Source organism: Zonotrichia leucophrys, chromosome 1, assembly GCF_028769735.1.
Source record: "Zonotrichia leucophrys gambelii isolate GWCS_2022_RI chromosome 1, RI_Zleu_2.0, whole genome shotgun sequence".
Classification (NCBI taxonomy): Eukaryota; Metazoa; Chordata; class Aves; order Passeriformes; family Passerellidae; genus Zonotrichia; species Zonotrichia leucophrys.
This window is the reverse complement of record NC_088169.1, coordinates 111,828,373-111,847,177: the sequence shown is the minus strand read 5'-3', so window position 1 is coordinate 111,847,177 and position 18,805 is coordinate 111,828,373. Positions and strand designations below refer to the sequence as shown.

General features: G+C 47.8%; 1 protein-coding gene across 2 annotated transcripts in view; it reads left to right on the top strand.

The window, feature by feature from the left end:
* The window catches only part of PTGFRN (prostaglandin F2 receptor inhibitor), an 86,676-nt gene extending 78,996 nt beyond the window's left edge, over positions 1–7,680 (top strand). For both annotated transcript variants that reach the window (XM_064727514.1, XM_064727505.1), the window contains 2 exons: positions 2,625–2,930; positions 4,169–7,680. In XM_064727514.1, the coding sequence (XP_064583584.1) occupies positions 2,625–2,930; positions 4,169–4,335 (473 nt within the window). In that variant the 3' untranslated portion in view covers positions 4,336–7,680. The remainder of the gene's footprint in view (positions 1–2,624; positions 2,931–4,168) is intronic.
* Positions 7,681–18,805: the final 11,125 nt, after the last annotated feature.

The following is an 18,805-nucleotide window of genomic DNA, read 5'->3' as shown; positions in this document are numbered from 1 at the left end:
AGGCAGATGCCTAGTGTGTGCCCTGTTTTATGTCAGTGAATCTACATATTTATTAGCACTTGGGAGCTGCTAGGTATGTTCATCTCTGATATTTAGGGAGCACCTGATTTATGTCCTGGCTTTGCTATATTTGTCTGCGTTTTTATGGCATGAAACCCAGAGATACAGAGAAATGAATCAGATGACTTTGCTGTATTAAGCTATTTCAAGGAGGATAGTGACAGAGTGCTCGGAGCCAAATCCTCCCTTTGACTGTCTGTAGTGAGTCACTAATTGCAAACTGTGTACTGGCTAATAAAATATGTTGGCATAATAATGTTGTCCCACGTTGTAATTACAGAAGATAGATTCAGATATTTCAAAATGACAGCAAGTGCCTGTACTCATGTGAAGGGACAGGAACCTCAAATTATCTGAGATGCAAAAGAAGAAATTCTTCAAAGCTGCCTGAGGATCTGAAGACTAGATTATTGTTTTTGTCTTTTAATATCTAAATGTATTGCTTAAGGAAGGTCAGTGGTGTGTTAAGTATAATTTGACTTAGCCTGAAAGGTGTCCATGTGCTCCTACAGCACCTGGAAGCACAAGACCAAGTGTCAGTCTTGGATCTTTGGAAGGAATTGGTCATTCCCAACGTGCTGCCTGTGGACCAGTGCTATTACTATATTTGGCATAAACAGGCAGCAGGGATGAAGAGTGGTTTCTATAAACAGAGCTCTCTCCAGCAGAGGCCCTGTTTCCCATAGACATTTGGATGAGTGTACAAAGCAGAGGTCAAAGTTTGGTCTCTTTGACTGAACATGTGTTTATGGTAATTTTTATTAACATTGGTTTCAAGGGAAGTGGTCCAAGTGCCTTGCCAAGTAACTCATAGTAGGATTTGCAGGATGGGAGGCAAGAGGGATTGCTCTGAGGGCTGCTGGTGCATGTGGCCTGTGCTGAGCCCAGAACACCAGGCTGGGGCAGGCAGGGCAGGAACCTGGCTGCTGTCCCAAAACAGCTTGGTCAGACACTGTCTCTGCTAGGAACATGTGCTTTCTCATGTTTTTGTTTTGTTTCTGTAGGCGTGTGTAAAACCAGTGCACCTTAGGAAGGAGTTAGTTATACCTCAAACACTGGTTTGTTTGGCTTTTTTTTTCTGCAGTAAGGAGGAATGTCCCACATGGCCAGCTGATAATATACTTCAAGTAAAAGAGCTGAGGCTGTCCCTTTTCTTCCTTTAAAATATGGAAGTTCCCTTCTTTTCCAAAGTGCTAGCTTGCCTGATAGACTTAAAAATCATCTTCACTTAGATCTGTAAACAATTTCAGTACAACAGCAGGCTTAGGGCTTCCATTAGCCTGGAGGTCAAATGTGAAAGTTTAAGAGAAAAAACCCCACTCATTTAGCCAAAAGATCAGTTTCAAATTTCATATTGCTAGTACTGTATTTTTCAGAGCTCTCAATACTAGAAAATGGAGGTTTGGTACATTGCCAAGAATCACTGGTACTGCCTTAGGTGTGCACCCACTGTGCCAGTACTCCAAATTCAGGACAGAAATAGTAATTTCTGTTTCCACTTTGGGCCCATTGGTTTGCTGATGTGCCAGGAAGGAGGACCTGTGAGGAAACAAGTGAGCAGGCTTTGGGTCATGCCAGGTTTCAGACTCTGACAGGTGTTGCTGGGCTCATGATAGCAAAGAATAGTGGTGATTTTGAAAGTAGATACTCAGCTACATCTGCCTAATAGGCTTAGGACTGAGATTTGCTAATGAGATCAATAGGACCTTGCATGAACACAGTGAGCTGGATGTGCTGATGGACTCTGACTGCCTGCCAGCTGTGTCAAAAGTGTAAGTTTCTGCAAATCCATATTACAGACTGTGTCTTTGGGTGGTGAAACTTGCACAAGGCATCATGTCTGGTGTGTCACAGGAACCCACAACTCTGGGAAAAATGTATAAAAGCAGCATGGTCAGGCTTTGCTCCTGAATGTTTGGTACTGTTGCAAGTAATTTTTTGTGCACTGTGCAGAATGTGTTCATTTAGGCAAACTCTAAATGTAAGGAAGGGGCCTTCAGGATAGAGCCTTCTGATCTTGTGCTCGTGTAAGGCCCTCATGAAGACAGTGACTGCAAATCACCCTCTGCTAGCAAATATCCATCACTCCCACTCCCATTCACTATAGGTGCAGCATAACTGTAGAACTTCTACAGTTAGATATAAATATATAAAAGTTATGTATAAATGTGTGTATGTGTGTGTGTGTATATATATATATGCACACACTAAGTCTGCTTGGTAAAAACTTTGATCAGAGTTAAATACAAGTTTCAGAATAGCAGGCAGAAAGGTAAGAAATCACTTTAGTGTCATCCCTGTGGTAAGTCACCCTTTCTGTACAATTCCATTCTTCTTGTCAATGCATTTCATTGCAGTTCACTGCTTGAATCTTCCTAGAAAGGACATGTTCAGGGGACTCTCTCTTTTTCTTTCTGTTTTCTTTTTTATTTTTTTTCTCATCTGCTGTCAGACCAGTGCTGGCTGTGCTGCTTACAGATTAATGTTTTTGCTGAGAAATGGTACTGTGGATGCTTTTCAGGACTCACCAACGCGTGTGAACTCTTCTCTGTCCCCACACACAGATGACATGTCCTTTGACGTCTCCTGGTTTGCCGTGCGCTCCTTTGCCCTGGACAGGGAGCCCATCTTGCTGGCCTCCCTGGACAGGAGGGGCATCGTGTCCCAGGGCAGGAGGAACGGGAGCAGCGAGCTGAGCCTGGAGCGGATCAGCCCTCTGGAGTTCCGGCTGCGCGTGCACGGCTGCGAGGACCAGGACTTCGGGAACCACTACTGCCTGGTGACGCCCTGGGTGCGCTCTGCCACGGGCGTGTGGCAGCGCGAGCCCGACATCAGAGCCAAACCCATCTTCCTCTCTGTCAAAATGGATGGTGAGACACTGAAGCGTTTCGGTTTTAACGCCTTTTTATGTCTTTTTGTGGCAAACATTCCCCATAACTGCTTTTAAAGGTGCCTCTGGTAATCTCATTAGGTTTTGTCATCTTTTTTTTATGGTTAGCAATTTCTGATTCAAGATTCTTCAGAGTAGAAGAATCTGTTCTGCCTAAACAGTTGATAGAGACAAGACTGGAGCATTTTCTTTCCTCATCACCTCTTGGTGATGTTTTCCATAGCTGAGGCATCTTCCAGTCAAGGGCACAGTATTCTCTTCAAGTGTTAACCCTTTGCTGCCTGCTGGAGGAAGCCTTGGTTTGCAGATGGGGTGTATGAATTAGTCACACTGTGGTTAGTGTCAAAGCTGAGAAGAGAAAAATCAGAGCTCTGCCTCCTTCCTCCCTCTCTGATGACAAGACTTGTTGCTCCCTGCACTCTATGCCTTGTCTGCTTTCCACCCAGAGTTGCAAGTGTTGCTAGACTTCATGAGCAGGAAGTTGCACACTAGATACTGCATTCAGAATTCAGCTAAGGAGTAAAATGAATACAGGACGGGTTTTGAACTGGTTGCTTTCTTGATATTTCCAGGAGAGGTCATTTTTGGAAGTTCCATGAACTTGAAATGAACAAGAAGCTTTTGTTCTCCCCACTGTGCTGATAACTATTATAACTGTACTTTCCAAACCCTTTCAGTTCTTACTGCCTTTTAACTGAGCAGTAGGTACTTCAAAATCTTGGGTTTTTTTTTTTTTGTTTAGGCACCAGCTTTGATGGTTGATTAGATAGAGTAAATATATAGTAATTCTAATAATTCAAAGCACAAAGGAGTCCACTCCTTGCTTTTTGGAAATTATAAAGAATGCAGCCACACTCTGCCTCTGATGGGGAAACAATCCAATATTTTGTTTGGAGAAATGTGTGAGAGGATAATTTTTGAAATAAGCTCTACTTTGCTATCTTACTCCAGGGCTCTTCTGGTGCTTCCAGCCTCTTGAAGGCTTTGAAATTATAGAGGAAGAATTAGGGTGAAGAGGAAAGGGAGAGACTAAATGACCAATTTTTCAAACCTGAGAAGATGAAAATCAAGAAGGAAAATTAGTGTAATTTCTTTCTGAAATAATTAATCTGCCCCTGACTGAATAACGTGGAATTTTCTCCTTTTCCAGGCAGGCAGAAATGAATGGGATGTCCGAGTTTCTCGGCGATGTCTAATGACTGTGCCTTCCTTTTCCAGTTCTGAACGCGTTCAAGTACCCGCTGTTGATCGGCATCGGCCTGGCCACGGCCATCGGACTCCTGTCCTGCCTCATTGGCTACTGCAGCTCCCGCTGGTGCTGCAAGAAGGAGGTGCAGGAGACGCGGCGCGAGCGGCGCCGCCTCATGTCGATGGAGATGGACTGAGCGCCCAGCTGGGCACGCTGCATTTCAGGAGAGACTCACAGGGCTCCTGGACTGTGCTGGGACTCTTGCTCACAGGCCCAGACAAGACAGTGCGTTTGCTCTCTGGTTTCAGCCCGGACCTCATCTTCTCCTCGTTACACATCATGTCCTGAGAACAATCAGGCCATATTTAGCAATTTGGGAGTTCTCTTTTTCCAGCAGCACTTTCTGCATAGGGATCATGTCCTTCTAATGTGCAAACTGTTGAGCCTTCTTTCAGCAGGGCCCTGTGACAAAATTCATTAATGTTTGTTTGTTCATTGGTTTTTTTCCCCCCTCTCTCGGTTTTGGAAAGATGTCCCTGTATGAAAGCAAGGTGGGCAGGATGATGAATGGGAAAGAGGCTGGTAAGTGTTAGACTTTCACTGTATTAACCAATCTGCCTTCCCCCTCTGTCCCCATCACACCATCCTGTTCCCTTTCTCTTTCCACCCTGGTACCTCAGAGACTTCTCTGTGTTGGGTTGAAGGCTGGGGAAGGTTCCTGTGCTGGAGCCATCATGAGGCTGTTCCAGCAAAGAATTGTTTTATGGTTGTCAGCATGACTTCTCTTCCCTGGCTTTCCAAGAGATTGCAGTTAATCCTGACACCTAACTTGCCTGGTGGAGGTCTTTGAAGCACTTTTTTAAAACCTTTTCTTTTCAGTGCTCAAATCTCTTAGCTGTGGTGAGTAGGGACTGACTTGGCAACCCTGAAGAGTCGGTTCTCAAACATTTGATGGATGTCTGCCTATGGTCACCTTCTCCCACACCCTTCCACCTTCTCTTCCCCCCACTACAGCTGCTCACATGGTGCCTGAGACCCTGTCCTGCTTGTGGCAGGGGGGCACGTGGTATCTAGGGACAAGGCTCAGCCTGCTGCTGGCCTCAGCAGGGAGGTTGGAGACCTTGCTCCCCAGGTGATGGTGTGACCTATGAAAATAATAAGAGATGGATCTTCATCTGCAGTTGGCCAACTGATCATGTTTAGAGACTCATAAACAATGTATTACCAAATGCACAGACCAGACTTCAGTGCTGCTTCTGCCAGTCACTCACTGGTAACCCTCAAACCTGTGAGCAGAACCTGAGATCTGCAGTAGCTGCAGTACAGCTCAGGGTAGGAATAAGAGCAAGCCCAAGAGGGCAGCAAGAATCCTTCAGGCTCCCAGGGCCCTGGTCTTGAGCCTGAGCCTTTCAGAGGGGCTTTTCCCCTGGGCTTGAGACCTATTCCTCGGTGCTATAGTGTGGAACTCCTGCTTTGGTCTTCCAAATACACTGACCTGGCTCCTGAGGGGGAGCAGCATCTTTGCCAGGCAGTTCTGTCTTCCCAGCACGGCTGGTGTTCTAAGCAATAAGGGTCAGAATAAAGATGCTGTGTACAGACCAGCGAGGAAGTGGGACCTCACCACAGTCTGATGTCACAGCCGTGGTTTGGCTTGCATCAGGAAGGGTGAGAAATGCAGAGGTGAGGCCAGGGCTCAATCCTTACCATGGCTTTTAAAAGATGGTAAAGAGGAGCATCCATGGAAGGTAGTGGCTGTGGTGTGCTGTTGCTAATTAGACATTAGTTATGTCCTAGACAATCTGCTTCTCTAATAGCTCATCCCACTGCATATTCCAGGGGAGCTGCAGGTCTGGTATCTGGCCTATGAAGGTTTTTTGTGCTAAGCTTTCTTATTGTGAATTGTTTTTTTCTGTCTTGCATTGTGACCTTTGTTCTTAGGCCGATGTGAAGGGGTTTTCCAGAAGGCTGCTCTGTGTCCTGTCTGTGAACATGCATGCAGTCACATCTGTGTGCATAGAGGTGCCCAGGGATTTCTGAAAGATGAGTATGAAACATCTTCAAAATGGGCTTAATTTGCAGAGTTGGGGCTTTCAATTTGTTATTTAAGACATTTCATGTAGTATTCCAAAACTGGGACCCCCAGACCTATGAACCTCTGAAAGACTTTGTCCTGAAGGTACATAGCAAGTTTTCTTTCTGGCCTGATGTTTTTCTTTCTGGAAGAGCTCTGACAAGGCCTCTGCTGCAGGCAGACTTAGCCTTTCCTGAAGAACGAGGCAGAAGCAGTCTCCAGCTTCCACTGTGAAAGCCCAGAAATCTGTAGCAATTCTTTCCAAAGGAAGGGAGTTCAGGAAAGAATTCACTCAGATAGTACTTTGACAGCAAGAATTTTTCTTCCTCTCCTGTCTCTAGTGAAATCTCGATTTTTTTCCTGGGATGTTATGAAACACTATTCTGATGTTTGGGATGCTGGCTGATCTAGCAGCTTCTTTCCTGCATTAACATCTGCTTTCTTCTCAGAAGGTTTGTGGCATTGGGGTATCTTGGGAGGGGTGGAAGTGGTGGTGAAGTTCTAAGCACAGCATCAGTCACTTTTTGTCCTGGCAGACTGACTCCTTGTCTATCTATGCCCTTGGTTAAGTTTTAGGGGGAGAGGATTGTGAACGTAATGCAATAATTAGGGAATGGATGAGCAGGGCAATAACTAGGGAATGGATGAGCCAGCTCTTCCCAAACACACAATATAGCACACTTCCTCCCTGCTGGAAAAAAACTCAGGGTTATTTTGGTCAGGGCTCCCTTCTTCTGTAGTGAAAGGTCCCCATGTCCTTATCCAATGCTGACCTTCCTCCACAGCCCATAACAAACCAACTTTGTCACTCCAAGTGAAGGAAGCTTTGCCACTAGCTTGTACTGCTGACAGCCCCTTGGAAGGCAATGCTGCATCCCATCCCACCTGTATTTGCTGTAGTTGGAAGGCTAGAAGCTGATGGGCTAGACCTAGCCCCCAGGTTTCCTTCTACTTGTGCCAATTTTGTATTATCCCCTTTTTTAAAAATAGAGTGTGAATCTTCTCTCTAAGGGAAAAAAAAAATCTAGGTCACTTTTCATGTTTTTTATTATTATTATTATTGTTATTATTATTTTGTGTGTGACCAGGGTTTGTGTGAGTGGAGGTGTGTGTGCATCTGGTTGTGTATTAAACCTGCAGAGTATCAGAAGAGTAAGCTGCCTGTGGTGCAGTACAAGCATCCATATCCTCCCTGCTGCAACCTGTGGTATTGTCAAAGTATCCTAAGGGCTCACATTGATCTTCCTCTGTTTGCATTGCCACGTCTCCTGGTTAAGCTGGTAAATTCCTCCAGGCACTTGGAATTTCGATCCAGGGCAACCTTGAACATCATACAGCAGAAGGGCAAGATATTTTCTTTCTTTTATTTTAATTTCAAAATTATAAAATAAAGTTTTGGGCACAATTCTGGAATGCAGGTACTGAATAGTTCTAACAATGCCGTGTAAAATGTTCCTTTTTATGTTTAAAATAAAGATTATGTCCTTTTTGATTATGTCTGTGCTGTGGGTCTGGATGTCTGAGTTAGGGGCAGTTCTTTCCTTGTTCCCTGCATGTGTGCAGACACTGTTGTTGAAGGTATAAAATGTAAACCTCACAGTCCTGTTTCCAGCACTGTTTACCCTGTAAAATAAGCATGAACCCTATTTTTACAGTAAGTTTTAAATATTTGCCTACATTTCTGGGATGAATTGGGAAGCATAATTATTTTCTGAGTCTATTGTGTTTCTACCCCACTGTAAGTCACCCTTTTTGTTGGGAGAGTTTTATTTTGATTAGCTAAGGACAGGAGTCACAGTTGGGAGTGTATATTTAATATCTGCTGTAAATCTGGTGTTAGATGTTGAGTCTTCCTTGACCCCTTCATGAGGCTTCTCATTTCCAGAATACCAGGAGGAAAATTGCTAATGTTGGAAGAAAACTTCATGCTTTCTTTGCCAATGGCTGAGTTTAGGATGTTTTTTTTACCCCCAGCAACCATGCAAGGACACTGAAATCCTACAGCAAGGAGAGGTGACTTGCTGTCATGGTTTGATCCCAGCTGGCAGCCAAGCCCCACATGGCTACTCACTCACTCCCCCACTAGTGGCATGGAGAATTGGAAGGGTAAAAGGGATAAAAATACATGTGTTGAGCTAAAGACAGTTAAATAGGGAAAGAAAAAGCCATAGATGGAAACAAAGGCAGGAGCTCAGCCATCCCCAGGAGAGCAGGGCTCTGTCACTCGTAGTGGTGACTCAGGAAGGCAAACACGTTTCAATGTGAATGTTCCCCCTTCCTCCTCCTCCCACCACTTTTACATGCCCAGCATGGCACTGTCTGCTGTGGGGTATCCCTGAGGTCACCTGTCCTGGCTGTGTCCCCTCCCACCTCCTTGTGATCCCACTCACTGCTGGGGTGGGGTAAGAGGCAGAAAAGGCCTTGGCTCTGTGCAGGCTCTGCCCTGCACTAAGGAAAACATCCCTGCATTATCAGCACTGCTCCCAGCACAAATCCCAACCACTGCCCCATGCTAGCTGCTGTGAAGAAAATGAACTTTATTCCAGCCAAAACCAGCACATTTCCTTTCCAGCAGGAAGTTGTTTGAGGCAGCAGTGGTTTTGGGAGGCCAAGGCAGGCTTTGGCAAGGTGAGTTTGTGTTCAGAGTGGTGTGTGCTGTGTCTGACAGGCTGCAGTGCAGGCCAAGTGACAGCAAAAGTGTGTTCCTTTGGCTTCTTTCTAGATGGAAAGGTGTGCTCTGCTAAGTGTGCTTGCAGGAAGCTGGGAGGTGGCACGAAGCTCTAAATCCTTAAGAAGCAGCAGGAGCCATCAGCTGAGATCCAGGAATGTCACAAATGGTCCCTCAGCAGAGCCTCTGACACAGGGACAGCAGGAAGGAGTGGTGGAGGAGTCCTTGGCCTCGAGCTCTGCAGGTTACAGCTCACAGGTAAGTTTGGATTAGTTTTTATGAAATTCACTTGCCTTCCCCACCCCCTGGTGGGATGACCTAGGTCTTAATACCATTCTTGTAAACGTTCTTGGATTTTGTCATTAAAAGGAAAGCTGAAAAATATAAGTCTGGAAATGCGAGGGGGTACTGGCAAATAAGTGCCTGGGTGTTGCAGTGAGTGATGGGAGGTGTCAGGTCTCTAACACTGCCTTGTACCTGCCATGGGCTCAGCTCTCCCAGCTGCTGATGGAGCTATGGCCTGCTGCCACAGGGGCAGTCTGAAAAGCACTTTTGTGCCAGAGCCTGAGAGTTTAGTTGCTTTCATAACAGCAGGCTCAGACAACATGCCTGGCTGTCCTTTTTCTCTGACAGACCCTATTGGTGCTACTGTGGCTCTGGCTGACTGCCCTGCTCGGGTCAGGGCCCGTCCAAAGCCCGTCTCTGGACTGGAGCTGCCTGGTGTCAAGCAGGGTGCACGAGGAGACCTGCCTCCTCTTTGTCATGTGAAGCTGAAGCCCTGCCATGCAAATCTTCCAAGGAAATGTGTGGCTTTAGCCTTTCCCGTGGGACTTGCCACACTTCTGTGGCTGCAGGGCTGAGCTGCAAGCAGGTACAGGACAAATAGTGTTCGGAAGTCTGAGGACTGATTGAAGCTTGGATGTGTAATAAGGGAAGCATTCTCATCCTTGTGCCAAATACACCTCAAATGCCACGTGTAGCTTTCAGTCAGAGAGCCTTTTGCCAGGGGTCCCCTTCTGCTACTGAGGAAAATGGCATTGTGTTGTAGCCAGCAGATGACTGATCCTGCTGATGGAGGAAACCAGGCCCTGTGGATTTCCAGGTCCCTCAGGAGAGCTGCCATAGACACAAGCTGTTCTCCTCTCCCTGGCATCAGAGCTGCATTCCATCAAGTGCCAGAAGTGTAAGAGCTTCCCCCTCTGCCAAGGGGGTAGAGAGGCAGGACTTTGCATACAGCTTTAGGCATCAAGCTAGCATTCATATATATATATATAATATCTATATATATATATATATTTAATATATTTATATATATAATATATATATTTATAATTTTATATTATATATATATATTTATATATTATATTATTTAATATTTGTATTTGTTCATCTGGGATTTTATAACCTCCAGCGTGTGCTGGGCCTTAGAGCAGAGCACAAACTTAGTCTGAGCACACCTCAGTTGTTGTCAGAGACAAATGAGCACCAAGTTCTGTTTCTTCTTAGCAACTTAACCTGGCTTATGCCCTCTAGTTCCTTGCTTCTGTGATCCTGGCAATAGTTTGACATACTTAATGGATGGTAAGGAGTGCCAAAGACACTAAGTTCCTAAAAGTTTCCTAAAGGGTGGAGCTGGAGAGAAGGGAGGATGAGCTTCCAGAGCTCCTGCAGCAGAGCTGGCAATATGAACATACCTGGGCATCTGAGGACCCAGAGATGTCTGAGAGGGCAGGACTGGTGTTGCCTCTGTGCTGACTTCAGCTCTACAAAGGCCCTGGCATAATGTGCAGGTGCTGGGATGTAGGACTGTGGTAAAAAGAGAAAATATCCATGCTGCTTAGTATCTGCCTGGATGTATGAAATCTGTGTGTGGTTACAGCCAAATGCACACTCTGAATGCAAGTGCAGTAGTTGTAACCTCTCCTTTGGTGTTCAGGTACATCCTTTTAGTGTCCTGAAACTTGTTTGCTGATTTAATCTGTGTTTTCTTTCCTCTGCCTTATCTCTTCTGTTTTTCATGCTTCATTTCAGGAGCCTTTTCTTGCCCTTGTCTCTCTGCATCTCAAGGACAATGGCCTTTTGTGCTTCTCTCTCTGGAGGAGAGCAGGGGTACATTGTCAGTGTTCTTGAATCTATTGTTGTGTGCTGAGGGCTCAGGCTGCAGAGCTCCAGCCCAGTGCCCACTGCAGAATCACCTGCAAGGCTGGCACCCTGTGCACACACACAATGTTTTGTAGCCACTCTTCTCACGAGGACTCCAGGCAATATGCAAGGAAAGAAAGCATTTCTGATGGAGAAGTGACTCCAAAGAGACATTTATATTCTCTTTGCCAAAGCAGGAGGGATAGGGTTTTTTTCTAAGAAAGATGGTTTAGCCTTTTTTCTCCATCTGCTTGCTATCAAAACACAAATTCTGCTCAGTGTCTGGGAGCTCCAGACAAGCCACCACTGTGATGAACATTTTCATTTTGCAGGATAACAACATGATTCATTGTTAACACCCAGGATAGCTGCCCTGGACTTGAGTAACAGGTAATTAAAGAATGTAATTTATCTGAGCTATTTGAGATACACATCTCAGAATAAGAACTGAAGGCAATTGTTTCTCACTGTTGCTGTAGAGGAAAGCACAGCTCACCCAAGACATGAGAATTAGGCAAGATACTTGTATAAAAGTATTGGGCAGACAGGTAGGGGCTGAGAAATGAGGTAATGGCAGCCCCATCTAGTGATGGACTGGGGAGGAGGGAAGAAATCCCAGTAGGGAGCAGTGGTCATTATTCAACTCACAGACAGGTGATAGGTCCTCAAGTTCTCTCCAAACATAGCTTTTGTTTCTGTGAAAACTCTTGCAGGGTGGATTTTGATCTCCATTTTGTTACTGGTGTAACACCTCTGCCTAGGTGCAACAGCCCTTGGATGATGGTTATCAGGATGAATTCCGTCTGCTCTGTCTATTTTACCCTTTTGCAGGTTCCCAGGCTTCAGCCAGGCAGCTTTCCTGCTCTGTGGCTACTGGCATCAACCCTGCCTCACACTGAAGTCCCTGGTGTGTTATCCACAGTGTCCAGTCCCTCTGAAAGCGTCTTTCCTAGTGGCTGTGCCAACAGTGAGTGACAAAGCTTCTTGGAGTATTTAGAGCAAAATCATCGCCATAAGGTGAGTCTTCCAGTACAAAAAAAAAAAAAAGAAAAAAAGGATAATGTTTTGACTTCATTGTGGTTTTGTCTTTCTCCTGCAGAGACAGACCTTACTAGCTGGTTTTTGTCACTGCCCACTCTCTCCCCTGCCCCCATCACTGTAGGCTGACAAAAGCATGGCCCCTTCCTCTAGCTCAGAAATGTCCATCTCTGGTTTTTCAGGGAGAGCCCCTTCAGCTCAGAGAGCTCGGACTGGTAGAATTATCCATTTCATTAGAAATAAGATGTTAAGGTCCCTTTGAAGTTGATGGCTTTTCCTGTAGCCTTTCAGGTCCGTGCTGAGATGTCTTTGCCTTGTGCCATTATCTTTTTTCTCCCCCTCTCTTCTTTCTGTCTCCTACAGTTCCCTGCATGGATGAATGCAGAAAAGGTCTTTTCAGAAAAGGTCTATAAAGGTCTTTTGTGAGTTGCTATTCATTAAATTCCCTTTCCTCGACCCGACTGTGTACAGTGTTAACAAGACAGCTCTCAGGACCCTTGGGCATGGCGCTGCTGTCTTTAAACCCTCCTTTACCTCATGTCATTGGTGGCAGCAGCATGTTGCCAGAGTGTCACCTCTTCCCAGCTTGACTGAAATACACATTTTGGTGGTGAGAGGTGTTCTCCTGCGAGTAGCAGGGGAGTTCTGCAGGCTGTTTTGTGTGGAAGGTGTCAGGCAAAAGGAAGAGATCTGCTGCTGCTGCTGTGCTGCAGTCCTGAGCACATCCTTTATCAAACCCTTCAGTGGCAACATTTGAAGGGGGAGTTGCTTTCACACTGAGACTGACAACCGGAGCACAAACAAGTGAGATGTACTGTGTACATTTGCAACTCTTCCTGCCATCTCTGTTTAATCAAAGCAGCGTACCCTGCAGGCTTTCCCTGGAGTTCACTGCAGCTCCTGCCTTTTGTTTGAAGGGAATTTGTTTGGCTCAGAGTAAACACAACTTAGCCTTTCTGTGAGGATAGCCAAGACACCGTTCTGTAGTGAAAATGGAGGAGAGCAGCAGCCTCAGTATTGCCTACAATGTGCTCTGCCCTGTGGTGCTGGTGTGACAATGTGGGATGATGCTGTCCAGACTGCTGTACCAAATCTAAGGAGGGTGAAAAGGTGACATATAGGAACCAGAGCAGCTACTGCATGGCCAGGTAGCTAAACACACCCAGCCCATCCTACATTGGGAGGCAAAGTTCTCCTGGCAACCCCTCAGGCCCCAAGCTGACTTTCTTTGGACAGCTGCATGTGGATGCTTGAGGAGAAGAGAGAAAATATGCTTTTGGAGCTTCAAGAGGAACTGAAGCTGGTAGTTCTGGGATTTTAAAAAGAACCACTCTGGTTCTGCTGTTGGGCCTTGAAAAGCCACTGCTATTCCTGTGATCTCAGAGGAGTGGGAAAGAGGGAGTTCTTTCAGGCAGATGAGCAAAGCCTTTGATGGTAGGTGAGGTGCAAGTGCAGCTCTGCCATTGCTCTCTTGCTTTGTCATTTCAGGAGCACAGCTGTGAGATGGTCCCACGTTGCTGGCAGTGCTGGGCCAGCCCCCCTCCTCTCGTGCAGAAAATCCTTCCATGTCCTGGCTGGTAAGGATGGGACTTTATTTCTGTGTAGGTGGTGGGGTTTTATGTGGTGAGGTTTCCCCTGCCAGCCCTAATGCTGCTCTGTGGGACCTCCAGCTCTTCCCTCTTCAGCCCCAGCCCTGCAGTTACCTGCCTACAGCTCCTGGATGCTCTGCTCGCTGCAGTAGCCTCAGGGCAGTAAAAAATACACACCCTTCCCAATTCACACACTGCTAGTGGAAAAGCATGTGCTTCCTGAAGTGCCTTGGGACCCTCTGCCTACCTCTAGGACTGGGAAACATGGTTTTGTCCATATTCCACTTGGGTTTGTTAGGAGGGCACCTCCCTGCTGCAGCCACTGGTGCAGTGGGTTTTGGGAATAGGAGTTGTCATTTTCCCAGCCTAGATGCATTTAACAATTGGTTGCAGCAATGGGTGTTTAATTCTCTTGCTAGCATTTCCAGGCCAGCTATTTAATTTCATTTTTTTTCAAACCCTCTTGCTTCTGGAAATCCTGTAATCGAATCCAAGCTCTGTCAATCTAATTAGTTTTGAAGTGCAGAATCTCCATAACTTGGAGACCTAAATAAGCAGCTTAATATGAAAACCTAGTTTCTCTCCCAACACGTAACACCATCCTGTGCTCCCCCCCAGAAACTCCAGTGCGACTGCTCTGCTATCCCTCTGTTAACCTCCCTCCTCTCTTCCCCGGCCTCTGCCCAGGCTGTGTCCATGGGGAACTGAAACAACCAGGCTCATCCCCCTGCTGCTGTGCTTCAAAGAGCCTTTCATGATGCTGCTTGCGTAAAAGATGCTGATGCTGCTTCAGCTGGCAGCGCAGAGCGGGCCAGGGGCGGCTCCTGGTGCTGTGCAGGAGCCGGGCTGGGCACGGGGGCTGCACTTGGAGACCTCACCGTGACGTGATCGGGCCCTGCGTGTGCTGCAGAGGGGATCACCAGCATTCATGGAGGGCAGGCTGCTCTCTGATTTCATTTGTTTTGTTTTTTGGGTTTTTTTTCCCAGTAGAAATGATGGTGCATATAAGAGCAAACACCGGTTCATTGAAGAAGAGTTGTGTGTATTCTCGGCTGTTTGCTACTCAGCGTGGCCAGAGTCCTTAGAAACTGCAGCTGGTACAAGACAGTTGTTTCTCTGCTTCTCAGCCACTTCTGCTCTTAGATTTCAATTTCTCTTGTTTTGTTTGTGGTTTGAATTATTTGCTTTCACTTGCTGTACTGTGTTGTGTTTTTTCAGTGCAAACCGACAGCCTCTCTGTGCTGCTGTGGAGTTTTGCTCATGAAGACCCTGACCTTGCCGTGTGTTGGAGCCATGTCCCATGAGGGCCATGCAAGATTTGACTAAAGGCAGCGACTTTGCCACCACAATGAGAAAAGGTTATTTTCTTCTCTTTTGTTAGTCTTCCCCTTTTTTTTTGTGGCTGTCTGGTTTTCCTGGGACTGACAAACGCCACAGCACATCAGCGGGCAGATCAGTATCCACCGAGATCTCACTTGGCTCCCACAGCCCAAGGTGAAAGCCACGTGGCAGCCAGGCGAGCTCGCAGCGAAGTGAGGCTGGCTCCAGCAGGAGCTGCAGGGAATTTGGGCATTTCTGCTTCGTCAGGAGCTTTCTGGCCATGAGCGTGTGCCCGGGGGAGCGCGGCTGAGCCGCCGGCCTTGGGGAAGGCAGGCAGCAGGCCGGCTCGCTCTGTAATTGGGGGCAGCAACCAGCTGCCTTTGATGTCTGAGCCGGGCTGAGAAAACCTGATGGCAGACTTCAAAGTCGGTTGCACGAGCTCCCCTGATTATCTGCAGGCTTCTGGCGCGTCCCCCAAGACTGCCAGATTATCCCAGCTAATGCTGTGCTCTTCCCCCTGTCCCCCCACCCTGCCTGGCGCCAGCCTTCTGCTTTCAGAGCTGCAGCTTCCATCCCTCCCTGTCCTCCTGCCTCTCCACATCACTGTGGGCACACAGCAGTGGCATTTCTGGGTGGGGGACAGAGCTCCAGAGACCTGTCAGTCTAATGAGTTTTGAGGCAGAGGCAGCATTTTTGGAGAGCTTGCCTACAGCCCCTACAGCCTGCACCCCTGGGCTGTATTTCCCCTCCCCATTTGGTCACAAGAGCAGCTTGAAATGTGGGGAGCTCTCTGCAGCTGCTCTTTGTAGGGCACAGAGGTGTTTACAACCACACAGGCTGAAAACCCTTCCTGTGCAAAGCTGGATTTGCCTATAACACGGTATGAGGTCTGATTTCCTTTGGATGGTGGCGTTTGTTGTGACTTCAGTGGAAGCCAGCAAGTGAGTGTGATGGCTGCAGGCACAGGAAACCACAGCTTCCCTAACCCCAGGCACCCAAATGGGGTGAGGGAACTTGTGGGAGCCACAGAGCCAGACTGGGATCAGGGTTACAGCCTTTTCCTCTGTGCTTGCCTAATCCCTTATGTGTCTCAACAGACTCCTCCCCCTAAAAATCAACACTGGTTACTGAGTCACCTCCTTCACCCTCCACAGCTTCCTCCACAGCCTTTCCACCCTGATGTGGGGCTGAGCCTGCCTTATTTCCATCTCTCCTCAGGCTCACTGCAGTGTGTAAGGTGAATGTCAGCACTTGTCTAGCCAAGAGGTTTCCAAGTCACTCTGGATGCGGCTGATGGCTGCTCTGCTCTTTTAGCAGAGCCTCCACCTCACTTAGTAACTTTCCATGGTAACTTGGTACTGGGCTTGGTAACTTTCCATGCTGTGCTTTTGGTGGCATTTTTCTGCAAAGCTTTGACCCAAAGTGGCTGAGCAACATCCTAAAAGGGCACCTTCAAAGGGATCCAGGGAGAGGCAGGAGGAAGGAGAATGGAGGCATGCAATTAAAGATGGTCATCACCAGTGTGAAAGACAAAGCCATTGGTCTGGGCAACCCAACCCTCAGCTTTATGCTCTGGAGGGGGAGATAGCTGGACCCTGCTGGGGTGCACTGAGAGGTGGCCCTGCTGTGGTGCTGGCAGTAGCCAAGCTGTTTCAGGAGACAGAGACCAAGAGTGTTTAATCCTTATGGGCCAGTGCAGCACTTCAGTTCACCAGGTGGGGCCCTGGGCACATGCAGCACCTGGCTCAGAGGAGGAAAGTTCTCTGCTCTGTGTAGGCACAGGCAGGGACCCTCTCTGCTCTCCAAGAAGCATATTTTCTTGTAATTTCTTGTCTGGTGTCATGCCTGGGAAAATAGGGCAAGGGAATCTTTCTCCCCATGGATTTGGACTCCCTGATGTGGCTTCTAATAGCAATGCTGTCTTTGTGAAGAATTCTCTGATCCCCTCCCTTCACCCTGCCCTGCTGTACATCTGGTTGCTCTGATTTCCCAGAGAGGAAGAGAGTGAGTTTTACACTGTGCATTCCCAGGAAGAGGGATCTGTTGGTTTTGTCCACAGAGCACCATTATTGCCAGGGCTAGGGCTGGGCCAGGCAATCCTATTCTCCCCAGCTTCTTTACTGCAAATGCAAACTGCGACTCATGCATCATTAGAGCTGCAAGCTTGGAGTTAAACTGTCCCCAAGCGTGTGTTTATCTGCACACTGGCTGTCGGGAGCTCACTGAGGTTGAACTCCAAGTTTCCTTTCCATTTACTCTGTCACTGTAGCAGAGATGCTTTTGATGCTTTTCCCTCCTCCAAAGTGGTAAGTGGGCTGGCTTACTGTCAACAGGATGATCCCCCAGGGCAGTGCTGGCAGTGGGCTGCTCTTGGAAAGCAAACCTCTCCATCCCTTTCCTTCTGAAATGGGAAGGTTTAATCCTGCAGCACGGAATGTAAGCCTACCATGCAGTTATGGCTGTGTCCTGCTGCCACAGGGCACAGGTGGGATCCTGCAGGGACCTCTGCCTCTGCCACAGCCCATCCCCTGGTCTGGATTTGGTTTTCTGAGGAGCTGATGAGGAGCTGGTGATGGAGGGTGGAGCCTTGCAGCAAGAGGCCTCTGCTTCCACCTCCCATCCTGTCATATGAGTTGGTTTTATAAATGGGGAAAGGAGGGATCTGGTGTTTGTTTTGGGTCGCTACATGAATCTCATTCCCTCTGGAAGCCCCCTGGGATCCAGCAAGAGGAGCTGTTTTATGGTTGGGTTTTGCTTGTGAATCCCTGAGCTAATTAAGTCATTCAGTCAGTCCCTCTGGCAGCAGCAGGAGCAGCATGGCTCAGGGATAAATGCTTTGTGCCACCTGGGGAAAAAAGCCCAACAGCCCCAAACAAAGAAAATAACGCCACCCCAAAAATCCCCAAAACCAAAAAAAAACCCACCAAACAAAAACCACAAACAAATCATTTCAGCAGTGCCTCTGAGCCCATCTCTAGTGTTTTGGCTACATGACTCAGAGATTGGGTTTTCCCTGCCTAGGATGTGGCCCTGGATGACCCACCATGTCCCAGGACACCCCTGGCACCTGCCAGCAGGAGCCAGCAGCATGTGCCAGGTGATGCAGCCACAGCACTTATCTCTGAGATGTGCCAGAGCCCCTGGGACTGCACTGGAGCCTCCTGACCTCAGCCCTCCAGTGCAGCTCCCTGTGGTCCTACTGCTTCTCCCAGAAGTGTTGGGCCAGGATCTCCCACATCCATGGGATCTGCATACAGGATAGTTCCTGGACAATTCCTGGCTCTGTGGGGATCCTTCAAGAACCAACAAGCTGCTGGACTGGCTGCTATGATCCTCCTGACCATGGAGTGGATGGGCTGGTGGGGGTGCTGTGGGAGGGCTTGATCAGCCATCTTCAAGGAGCACTGTGCCACCCTGGCCTCTACCCAAGGCATGCTGCTGGCTGCAGCCATGGGAAATCAATAGCTGGAGGAACCTTCATCCCTAGAGATCTGCTTCCATCCCTCCCTGGAACCCAGCCCCCTGTCCCCTCCTTGCTGTCAGCAGGGAGCAAGCTGCTCCATGCACTAAAGGGGAAGCAGTGAGACAGAGGTTTAGCCCATGAGCTGCTGTTGGACAGCAAAGCCACAGCCAGTGGTGCCCACAGGCAGGCATCTGGCATGGATGCAGTGACAGAAGGGGCTTTGGGCATCGTCACACTTGCCCAGGTGGCCTGGGGACAGGGTGCAGGCTGTCACCTCCCAGGGGGTGTTGCTCTGCTGATGCACCCTGCTCCGTGACTTCTCCCTGCCATTCTGAGCAGAGGAAACCACTGCTGAGAGACAGTTTCCTCCCAGCC